The sequence below is a fragment of the Bombus fervidus genome, chromosome 7 (assembly GCF_041682495.2).
Source record: "Bombus fervidus isolate BK054 chromosome 7, iyBomFerv1, whole genome shotgun sequence".
Classification (NCBI taxonomy): domain Eukaryota; kingdom Metazoa; phylum Arthropoda; class Insecta; order Hymenoptera; family Apidae; genus Bombus; species Bombus fervidus.
In genome coordinates this window covers 16,142,909-16,155,089 of record NC_091523.1, presented here as the reverse complement: position 1 = coordinate 16,155,089, position 12,181 = coordinate 16,142,909, and the positions used below count along the sequence as shown (strand labels likewise).

Genomic DNA, 12,181 nt, shown 5'->3' with positions numbered 1-12,181 from the left:
GAGTATGAATTTTAATATTGTGCCGAACCTACTCTTACGTCCGAGAGTTCAATTTGTTTAGCCGCCAAGAATTCGTCTCATTGGTCCGAGCAATTGTTACGTTGAAAGCCGAAATTACGTTTCGATATTTACTTGGGGCACGTTTCATGGTCTTTTCGCGAGTAAGATTAATCGATCGGATATGTGCGCGCGAAGGCCAACTTGCCGTAACGATCACTCGTTACAACGGTAACCGTTCGTCTTCGATGGAACGTCTGTTCGAAGGCAATGGTATAACGATCGTGAGACCCGAGACCCCAAGGACACGTTAATTTCGCGTCTAATCGGTTAATCCTGGATGAGGTAGGTACGATCGTAATCGTCGGTCGGGCAAGGCAGTGGCGAAGTCTTTCGCAAAAACGGATACTCGCTGCTTTCAACGGCATCCTAGATAATTAATCTGTTTCTCCGCAGAATAGTCTCGTATTTGCATAGTTACGCGTATGCAAATGATATATGTACCTTTCTGCCATCCTGTTCCAAAATTATTCTTCGGATTGCGAAGCGACGAGAGTAAACGGTCGAGTGGAGTCGAGTCGATGCGATTCAACGATCGCGATCGCGCGAATAAATCTTCCTGAAAGCGTATAATCGCGTACACGGTGAAACTGTGTCGACGGTCGACGGAGGATTTGGCCGAGAAGACAGGTGGAGAAAGGAGGAAAGGAAAGAAATTAAATCCGCGCGACATTCGCTGAGATACGTTCTCGCAAGGAAAGGGAAACGTCGGTGGAATAAAATTTCCGGTCGTCCGACAATTTTTGCAGGAAAGTACGCGCGACTCGGTTCTTTCCGCGAATCCGTGATTAAGAAACGATCGGTCTTGGCGTCGATCGATCGCGATAATACGCGTCTCCTTCTCTTTGATACGAGTAATTAACGATCAACGAGGATCCTCGATCCTCGATAAAGCTCGGTAATAAAAATTAAAAGTTCGCGTTTTCCTTGATTATACGATCGTACTTGCAGCAAGAGAACGTAGCAAGAGAAGTCGTTGGGGTTGCTTGGCCGTACGAAATTTAAGCCGCGCTTAACGCCGTTTCACCGTAATGAAGACAAAACGAGGATTCCCAATTTTTCGGGATTACTAAATTGCTAAAGAAAGACATCCCCCGGGGAACTTACGCGCGCGGGATAGCCATCGTCGAATCGAGATCAACTTATTTCCAGTACAATGCCAAGCGAGCCATTAAGGTTTTTTCCTTTCTTCGTATTCTTCGTGCGAGCAAGCGCTCGCAAAGACATTTCCGACCATTTCGCCGACGAGGCTTTTAAATCGATCATAACGTTTGCACGATTCTTTTCTCAACGGACTATGTTTGCGGACAAACAGCTCATCATGGTAAACACACGGAAGACGCTCGGAAATGGAATTTTGCTTCGAAAAGTGAAATCTCTTTCGCCCGGATCCTTGTATTATCAATCTGTTCGAAGAAGCTTTTAACGACGGCGAAAATCGAATTTTCTTCTGCTTCGTGTACCTTCGTACAATCGTTTGATTCTATCGAGTGACTGGCTGGAATCGATGCTTGGAAATTAGTATCTCGCGAGTAAATACAGCGATAGCCTGGCGCGCTTATTTCGTCCAATTAAAAATCGTTTTCCGCCGAATTAAAATCGTTTCTCGTGTATCTCGTACACGGTTCGGTCTTCTACCCGACGTTCGTCAACTCCGCTAGGAAATCGTCGGATTCGTCGTCTCGGTTGCTACGCATACATTCAGACGTGCATACTCGCGATACATCGCGAGTAGAGTTTTCCTTTGCCGCAGATATCCCCGAGGATGGAGAACGAAGGTCTCTGGTTGATTTTCATCGAACCGGCGGATCTTTCGCCCGGCTCGCTGAAAGCATCGATCACGCGTCAACGAGATAAAACAAAGAACGTATAATCTGACATCGGTTCGAACGAAAAAGATACGGCAGGCTGTGTCGATGTGTAAAGGTGCGGGCGTGCCAGAGTCGTTGTTTACCGTGGAAAGAAACAAGAACCGTATCGCGGTAGAATAGGTGGGCCGCCGGTGGTACACGCGACAGAAAAGGAGAAACTTTTCATTTAGTCCTGCCGTAAATAAGAAGGAGCGGTTGTGCCGTTCGCACTCGTACCGTGTGTATATACGAATTTTTCGACGGACGGTGGTAAATTCTGCTCGCACGCCGGCTGAAATCTGTGCTCGTAAATGGTCGAAATAGTTATTTACGGGATAGCGTAGAAAAGATAATTGCGTCCTGCCTTGGACAGAGAAGAAATCGAGGATGTACGAGTAATACCCTGATACCGTTTCCCCGATTTCTTCTCCACCAAATGTGCATTACGTGAAATTGCGCGAACTTGCAGTTCGTACCATCGCCTGACAAATGTATCGATTGAAAAATGGGAAGAATGAAAGGTATAATAAAAAAAAGAAAAAGAAAAAGAAAAAGAAAAAAAAAAAAAAGAAAAATAAACAGGAGGCCGGTGTACGAAGAAAGAAACAAGTAGTAAAAGGAGTTTGGGGTAAAGAACGGGGCAATGGGTACGAGCTAAGCGAAACAGAGAGAGCAGAGATTGGAGAGAGGGAAAGATAGATAGAGAGAAAGATAGTCATTATTATTGTTCAGGTTTCTTTTTCTTCCACTTTCAGAATGAGGGTGGCACGGCTATTACTGTGCTACGTACTTCTCGAAGACTACAGTACCAATCTCGGCGGGGCTGCAATTACTAGCGACGCCGCGCGCCAGGACGCCTCTGCGACGAATCCTACGCTACCAGGTATATATTTGTCGGTATATGCTCGTTCCCATATATCGAAAAGCATTGTTTTCTTTTTCGAACGCGTGCCACCGACTGACAGAAAACCGACAGAAAGCCGACAGAAAACCGACGGAGAACCGAACGAATCTTGGCGTTGATGCCGCGGATATAGCCCGCAGTGCATGCGACGCGACGTCTTCAACGCGGCTCGCCTTCGTTCCCGATGTTAATTACGAGGCCGGAAACGAATCAACTTTCGCCTCTGCGTGGTTACGCAGTGACCGTAATCGTCGTGACGATTAAGCTCGAGAACGTCCTTGAAAACTTTTTCATCTCGATTTCCTGCTCCGTGGAGCGTTTACGCCGCACGAAGTGCGAAATTAATTTTACACCCCTAACGGATCGAAACGAATTACAATTATTACGGGAGGTAACAACGAGCGAAACTGTACAAACGATTTCGTGGCTCTGGCTCGCGTGTACATCGGTGATAACTAACTTGGACCAAATTCCCAAAGCCGATGACTCTGTTGCCCGACCGCGTATTATTCCCGAGAGTCTCGTCGTTTCCACGACGCCTCTCTGATCCGCTCCAATATTTTTTTTCCCCTTTCTTCCTGTTCTTTTTTTGTCCTTGTTTCCTTTGTCTCCTCTTTTTCCCTCCTCCCCCCTTTCTCTTCTCTCCTTCTCTTTTTTCGAATTCAGGACGGTGACAGAGGTGCTCGAACTCGTCGAACTACGCACGTCAAAGGGTTTAATTACTGCGGTGACTTCGCGTGGACAGTGCCCAGTTCGAATCACCTAATCGCGGTTTCCATCGGTAGCTTCAGTGTCGTTCTATCGCATTCATCCTGTGCCGCGTAGCTTTTATTTCAGTGCACGAAAAGACGCATCGGGATTTTTGCCATGGAAAAACCGGTTAGGTGCAGCGTTATCAGCCACGTTCTCGGCTCGTATTTCACATGGCTAATCGTCGACTATATACGCAAATATATTCGCAAACGAGGAAATGAACGCGTATCTTTGGCAAACGTGTATCTTCTTCCGCCGGCATATAGCGTTGTAGCAGGTTTGCTCCTATCGTTAGATAGCAAAGAGAACGGTCGATCTATAGAGCTTCAAAGCAGAGAAATCAAAGTATACCATATGTCGTGAAATCTTGTTACCTGTTAAGTTACCTTTTGTTACCTGAATTCGCGAGAAATAACATCGAAGAATAGAGGAATTCTCGGTAGAGGAACGACTCGGTCCCTGTTGTGCAGATTTCGCGTATTCGACGTCAGGGAACGTCTGTATTAGTTGACCGTCGGTGGTTATCCGATTTTTTGTTTCTCGGAGATCGTTTGTTTGCGACGGAGATTATACAGAGTGTGTAGGAATCTTTTTAAACGGGTCTTCGTATCAGGATATTTTATGGATATGAGTAAAAACAAACGTTACACGAACGTAAGTTTGTTTAAAGCTCTATTAACTCTCGCCTGGCGGAAACTTGCCCGTCGTTGTTACGAGTCTCGAATGTTTTACAGCGAGGAGTCCAACAAAAAGAATCTTTTCCTCCGTGTGGTACTAAAATTCGCTTGAAACTTGAAATTATTTATATCGTTTGATATTTGAATAACAACTCGTTAATGAAGTTTGAAAAGTAATAAACGTGAAATACCGGCATGTGCCACGACCGATTCAGCTTCCATCGTTTTGAAAGGTTTCAATAAAAATACGAAATATGAATCACATCGTGACTTGTAGTCACTATTTAAAAAAAAAAAAGATTTCATAGATTTTTAATTAATGTAACCAATTAGCTTCGTTAACTGTCGTTAACTCTTCCATTTCGGCTCCATCTCGAAATTTCTATCGACGCAAAACTGACAATGATAAATAATTCGCTTTACTACTCTGTGAATTTAATTTCGATCCTTTATCCTTTATCTCGATAAACCAATCAACCGTTTTATCGATTCAATATGACCATTAATATTTATTAGAATTGTTCATAAACAAAAGTTGGACGATGTAAGTACTTAACTCGGACTATATCGACCAGCAGAGCATTATTCTCTCGGTGTTTGTGTATTTTTATTGTAATTTTCAATGAAAGCTTTAACTCTGGAATTTCAATAGCTCAGATTGTAACGCAACATGCAAAATTTATTCGTTTCTATCTCGACCGATACAAAACGGCAGGACATTGAAAGTTCGTCTTAAAATATACGTGAAATATATTATCCTCTTATCGTTGTTGCAATTTTGACGTAAAGGTAAAAAGAAAAAAAAAAAAGGTTAATAATCGAACCGGACGAGGGATCCTATCGACGGTACTACGAATTAACGCGTTTTAAATAAATAGCAAATAAACGGTAAATAAATGGTAAATAGTTTAGAGGACATAGATTATCACCTCGTTGGTATTTGTTACAAAACGAATAAAAAATGGCACATATTGGTATCTATGGGAACTGAAGGATTAAACGACCTGTCTTCGTGTAACGTTTGTTCGTTGTTTATGCTCGTAAAACATCCTGACAAAGTTTGACCAGAAAAAACTACAACTGTACCCTGTACATAACTACTATATATTTTGCATACACGTATACCGTGTGCATTATATATACGGAATGTTGGCGATATATCGGGGCAACGTTTTTCTCGAAAACGGCTTTCGAAAAAACACGACAGGGGGAAAATTTTTAATGTCCTTTATCGCGAATATGATAGCGTACGGGAATTTTGTATATCTGCAGTATTGACCTTGAGGGTCACAATACGCTGCGTGTTTGAATTCTTCTCGATGCAGGTTTTTTTTTTTTGTACGATATAAACAAATTTATAGCGTTCCATTTCGAAAAACTAAAGTTCATCATCAACGTTCACCGAATAACATGGTGCAATACGTATGAAAAATTCGCGTACGCTACCACGTTCGCCATAAAAAGCATTAAAACCTGTGGCAATTTTTTCTAAAAACTTAGCATTTTCGAGAAAAACGCTGGTCGATTATACAGCCAATGTTACGCGTATTTCTGTACACGTTTTGCCCGCTGGCAAATCGCTTTTGATCGAATAACGAAGGTTCAGCGACTCGATGATTTCCAATTACGTGGCACGATTGATTCCCTTCTTTGGAGAGCTTGGAACGCTCGACAGTGGCAGGGATACCTTAAGTTTAATTTAAAGTTTGCCTAAGTTTAATTTAAAGCTTTAACTATATCGCGTTCATCGTGTTTAAGAGGAAGTTGTGCCGGCGCGAGAACCATCGGCATTCGATGCGTCGACAGAAAGCAGTTAACGCGTTTTAATTTTATCGCAACCCGCATCGAGCTTTGTTAGTTCTCACCGTGGCAAGCCACCAATCGTCCCAAATCTATTTGCGACGTTAACAATGCGACGTTTCGTTGATTACTCATTAGGGAGGGAACAGGGTGTAACAGCACGAGATCAGATAAGGGGTTACCGCAGTGGTTAGCGATTATACATAGCCATGATGGAACTAGGTAACGCCTTACCGGAGGCCTGCACGCCGTTACACGAGCATAATGTCCTTCGAGAGCTGCTAAGTTGGCCGTGGTATGTCGCTTAAACGGATAGATAACGGGAAACCGGGGTTGACTGATAACGGTCGTCGACGGGCCAAGAATAAACAAAAGGATATGATTATCACGGAATGCAAAAAGAGAAGATCCGAAAGCTGTTCGTCGAACGATCAAAGCCACCTGTTCGTAATTAACGCTGCAACTACCGAGGCGACGTTTAAACCATAAATTTTCTATCAAATGGATGAAAACGAGAGGTATATAAAGCTAATATACATACTACATCGTTCGTGAGTCGATGGCCGAATACTTTATCCAATTTGTAACAACGGTACGCGAATGTTGGTAAAATGTATAAATTAACGAGAAGAAGGTCCGAGACCGAAGATCAAAAGCGATACTTACGCAATCTTCTTATGTAAAACTGATGTGGAGTCAACAGATATAATTATTTCGTTTAACGATTTAGCGAGGCTATATTAAAATACGTTTACGGTTAAGGTAAAATTACCTGCTACTACACGCGCGTTCTTTGTAATTAACGGGAGGAAGATGTTGTATAAAAAGCTATAGAATAAACAAGAAAATACGTTGCGGGCAAAAGTAATACAGTCGCTTTACTGAATTATAATTACGACTAAAAGTATTAACATTAGTCTTTTATCCTTTAACTATAGTAGAAGTTAGATTCTGGCTGAAAAGTACGGCCGTCGAGCTGTCATTGTACACGTTTTTCACGTCCACGATAACGTCGAACAGCAAAGTGCTGCTAACGAGTCAAATAGGCCGTTTGGAAAGGTAAATCGGCGAAAAAATTGTTCTTAACTGAATTTGACGAATTAGGCTGTAAATCGTTTAACTCTATTTAAAAAATATTCTCTGTCGATAGAGCCGAGCGATATTACGTGCATTTGTTGGATATTTGGGACGTTAAAGAGATGGAAATACGCGTATTTGTCTATTCGTGTTTCAAATATTTGCGTAGATTTTGCGAAGCGTCGACCATTTATCGGAGATAAATATAAAACTTGAGCGATGATATGGAAATATGGAAGATGTCTGGCATTAAATTCAGCAACGTCGAATCGAGTTACAGCAAGAGCTAAAGAACTAACGGCAGAGACAGGTTGATCGAATTAAATCAGATTTCCAAACACTTATGCACGGCGGCGTACTAGCGAACGAGGCTTTACGTATATAATGCGAAATAAACTTTTATGCATATATTTCGCAAGAAATTATTCAAATTCCCCAAAGCGCACTGTGCTAAATCTAATGTGAAACTTGCGTGAAAAATGATAAATTTCCACTGCTGCGACAGTTTCGACGTTAACCATGAAGGCTGTTTACGTAATTGAAATTGATAACGCGATACAGAGACAACGTAGAGAGAATAAGGCGCGATAAGAAAGAAGATTCATCGGTGAATACAAAGAAGGTCTGACTAACTCTCGGGGATCTTCCGCAAGATCTACCCAGAGCGTGCAAAACGGTTGTCGAGTTCCCTTTCGTTGGCACGAAACTGCCCGAGTTTCGTGTCCCGGAGCCGCTTCGCGTTGGGCTCATTGACGCGCGAGACCATCGAAAATAGCGGAAAACGACAAAGTTTGTTCCCAAGGCTGGCGCGTAAAGCGACGAAGGCTCGCTGGAAGAAGTAAAGGAGGGGCGGTCGCGAACGACGACGACGACGACGACGACGACGACGACAACGATGGTGGTGAATGTCCCTGAAGTTGAAGTAGCTCCACTCGGCTTGCCTCGACTACCCCGCTAGCTCTTTTCTCTCTCTGGCCGGGCCCGTGCCGGTTACTTCACCAAGTTTTTCCTTTGAGGATGAAAGATATTAATTAAACTGTCACAGACACGGTAGCAGAGAGCTTCTAACTTTATTTCGCCACTTACAAGTTTACCGCTTAAGCGGTTGCCGCGCGTGCGCGCTCCTTCGCTGCCGATCTTATCCCGCAAGCATCAGAACGCCACGGACCTGGTTATGAATGCGAAGTGACCCCCAGGGCGCAGCGTGCAACGCGTGACTAACGCGTTCATTTCCCTGACATAGTGCCGCTTCCTCCTTGGCTCGTCTGGCCTCGGCCTCTGGATCCGAAACGATTCGACTCGGTTTCCCGTTAGATACTTTTACCCTCGAACAAAATCGATCACCGCCGCGGTAGGATCGTTCCGACGATTTGTCAAATTGTCCATCGAAACCGAACGACCATTTCACCAGCGTGATCGTAATGGAATCGATGTCGAAGTTCGCGTAAGAACAATGGGACGGCGAGGTAAAAACGGTATCTACGAAAGCTCGAAACCGACGTTGGTCCTTTTTTCCGGGTCGAATCGCTCGTTTCCGAAGACCCACAGGCTCCTCGGTAAATTCCTGACAAATGAATCGATCGGGGACACCAAGCTCTCGGGGTTCCAGCGTATCTGGCGTTCGCTTTGAAAAATATCGTTCCGTCGAGTCATCCTAATGATATTTATTATCAGCAACTAAGTTGATTCGCGAGAAAGCGCGCAGACAGGCTTTAACTTGCTCGCGATGTATATCGACGAGAGTAAACGCTTTTCCAGCAGTTCCCGAGACTCGCCGCGAAAACTTAAACTCGCTTCTTCGGAAAGATAAATTGTGAGAGGTTAACCGATTAATAAAGCTCTCCGTTAATCCATCGGAACGTCGCTCCTCTGAAATTTCACGGTTCTATCGTCGCCACCCGTCTACAACCTCCCTTCTCCAACTTGTCGTAACTTCGCTACAAAGTCAAGTTCGCCGTTTTCAAGAATCGGCTACTTCGCCGACGAGGTAACGCCGATTATTAAAAATATTCGATCGGAGCAAGGCCCGGCAACGAACGAACGAACGAACGAACGAACGATCGATAGAAACTCGGGTCACCGGTCAATCGTTCTTTCTCGATTATCGTCGACGACGATGGCCCGCTAATCTCGCACGAAACTCTTAATTAAACCGTCAAAGTATAAGCAACACGCTCTCGTCCCCATACCTGACGCCGCCTAATATCGCAAACATCCGCGTGGTTTGCGTTAGGATGGCGCGCAGGAGGCGGAGGTTACAACGCCCGGAGAAACGCGCTGCAAGAGCACGAGATTGACGTTAATTACCAGGCGGTAATGCAGACGCACGTGACCACGCGCGCCAGGTATGCGCACGGTGGGAGTCACGATACGCGTGAGCCTTCATCGAGGAAAGGATAGTTTGGCAGACAAGGTTCCGACGCTTGGCTCGCATATTAGATGTAATCTCGACGCGCCTCGAGCCTTAAGGACACGTGCCGCTGCGGTCATACGTGCGGCACGCAGCCTCGTATCAGAGGACGAAGAAGGCGTGAATGGAATAATCGTGCTACGCGTACGACGACGCGTGTGAAATGCACGATATTCCGGTGAACATGCGGGAGTAAGGGGGCCAAAGTTTTAAACGCAATTTCGTGTTTGCGCGCGAGCGCTGCGGCTGATCTTACTCGGTGTACCGCGTTCGTCGCTAAAATAGTTTCGAAAGTTGGCCCAACAACCTGGAAACCTTAAGCGCGCCCTAACGTAACACGCGCGCGTTCCGCTTCTTTTGTTTTCTCAACGGCTTCTTCTTCGTTCGACTTGGTTAATTGCAAATTGCACGGCTCCCGCGGTTATTTTTCGAAGCGATCCGAACGTCCGAAAACTTGAGGACAACTTGGCGGAAGTGGAATACGCCGAAATTAGATTTTCGGATGAGCGCCCTCGCGGAGGCTGCCTGTTCCCACACTTTCCACTTCGTTCAACCACCCCCTAGGCATCATTCTTCGCTCCACCCCATTTTCCTTCCATTGAAAACGATTCAACGGCTCGGAACGCGCTAATATTTCCGTGGTTCCGATCCCTGGTAAAACCGGTCGCGATATTTCAATCTGCTAAAGTTGAATCACGTTTGTCGTGCGACGTACGTACCTATATTATATATATATATGTGAGTATATATATAACATATATATATATATATACGGTATTTAGTTGCAAATTTCCCTGGCTCGACTTTAATAAACCTTTTTTCCGCTGGCAAGGATGGAGAGCATCTAGCTGCGACATATTAAGGGAGCGTGACGCGAATCGCGAGCGCATAATGCGCGTCCCCAGCTGCTCCGGTTCGCGCCTGTGAGCGCGCGTGTAAGCTTAAAGTATGTGCACGTATACGAGGCGCGAGTGGTCGGACGGTTGAGTGGATGTGCAGCGTGCAGTTAGGAAACCTTCGTGTTCCGCATGTGCGATCTTACTAATTTCCGGGATCGAAACTTGTCCTAGAAGGAGGAAGGGTTGCGAAAGGTTGGCGGAGGGTAGTTGGTTGGCAGCCGCGGTGGGGCGGACAGGTCCCAGGGACATGGGCGCGAATTCGATTAATTAAAGTACGAATTCGCGCCGCTTCGTGGAAATGGAATTATCGCGGCGTAGTCGGTGACGACAGAAGCGACGATGGTGGCGGCGGCGACTCCGCGCCATCGACGTTTCTACGCGACCGAGAGGGTCGAACGGAGCTTCCCGGTTCGTTCTGTTGCTCGCCTCGGTCCTCCACCTCCTCCTCCTCCTCTTCCTCCTCCTCCTCCTGCTCCTCCTCCTCCTCCTCTTACGGTCGAGGTGAGAGCAAGTCCGCCGGCAGGGCGGCGATTCCAGAGAGGGAAAGGGACAGTTGGGTGCAGGTGGGTGCCGGTGGGCGCCGATGGGTGCCGCGCGGTGTAACAGCTTGCGACTTTGAACGCGTTGAAGCGAGAGCAGGGAAGGGGGTTATATATTTACGGTGCTCCATCGCGGAGAAAAGTTTCGGCAAGGATTCGAGCCGTGAGAATTTAAAGTCCCTGGAATCTGGGTAAAAGAGCGACCAACTTTTCCTTCGACTTCCACCGGCGTTTCGATAATCCGCTTTGGTATCGTTCCGTTTGGTCCGCCGAGAATACCCGAAACCGTTCGGTCGGGCGTTCACCGCGTCCCGGCAACGCTCCGACAGGATTGATCAAATATTTATTAAGTGGCCGTCGAGTTTGCGTCGTTTACGTCCTTTTTTTCCTGCGGTGACTTTAACGCCTTTTTACCCTGCTGATAAATGCCGCGCACCGACCCATTATCCCATCCACCAGCCGCCTCGATATTTACGCGGCATACTCCTTGCATAATAATCGTTAGGAAAATAAGACGAAGAGCGTAATCGTCGAGGTTGTTACAAGGCGTGTATATGCGGATTAACGCGAGACGATGAAAAAGTTGAAAGACATCTTCGTTGTTTTTCGTTGCCCGATATTTTGCTCGCATTGGCGACAAATTTTAACGATTTCCACTAGCTGAGAGCCGACGTAACGTTCGAACAGCTATACGAAGCCGCGAATGAACTCGTCCGGGTGAATCTCGCGCGCTCTCCTTCTAAACTCGACTGTTATTTTAGTAATCGGCTTTAGTTTTGCCTGTTACGATCCGACGCACAATGAAGTTTCAGAGAAGCGTTTCTTGCACAACGAAACTCATCGATTGGTTAAGTTGGTGGGAATTCGAGCTCAGCTGCAACATCTAGACACGGAGGAGTAGGGCGATCGTTCGATAGCGCGGAATTGTCTACGAGTACGCGGATAAGATTAAACGAAAGGCCAGCCGGTGAAGATTACAACGGTGGTTACAAAGCACGGGAAAAATTACTGCGATTAAGATACGCAAAGGAAATTTACGACGTAGCGAAGCCGGAGCGTAGTTGCGCAACACGTAAAATCTGAGATTAACATCGACGTTGAAGGTAGAGAGAACTAATTTCCGTTCTCTTTGAAATTTTGTAGAATTGCAGAGGCGCCGCTCGGCTTTCCGCATACGTCGTGTACGAAATACGGTTTTGGTTCCTGTTCGCGATA

The 12,181-nt window shown here is 45.7% G+C and overlaps 1 protein-coding gene across 4 annotated transcripts in view; it reads left to right on the top strand.

Annotated features, from left to right (window-relative positions):
- The window catches only part of LOC139989378 (lachesin), a 39,796-nt gene that overhangs the window by 4,943 nt on the left and 22,672 nt on the right, over positions 1 to 12,181 (top strand). For all 4 annotated transcript variants that reach the window (XM_072007680.1, XM_072007681.1, XM_072007682.1 and 1 more), the window contains exon 2: positions 2,663 to 2,790. In XM_072007680.1, coding sequence (XP_071863781.1) covers positions 2,664 to 2,790 — 127 coding nt within the window. In that variant the 5' untranslated portion in view covers position 2,663. The remainder of the gene's footprint in view (positions 1 to 2,662; positions 2,791 to 12,181) is intronic.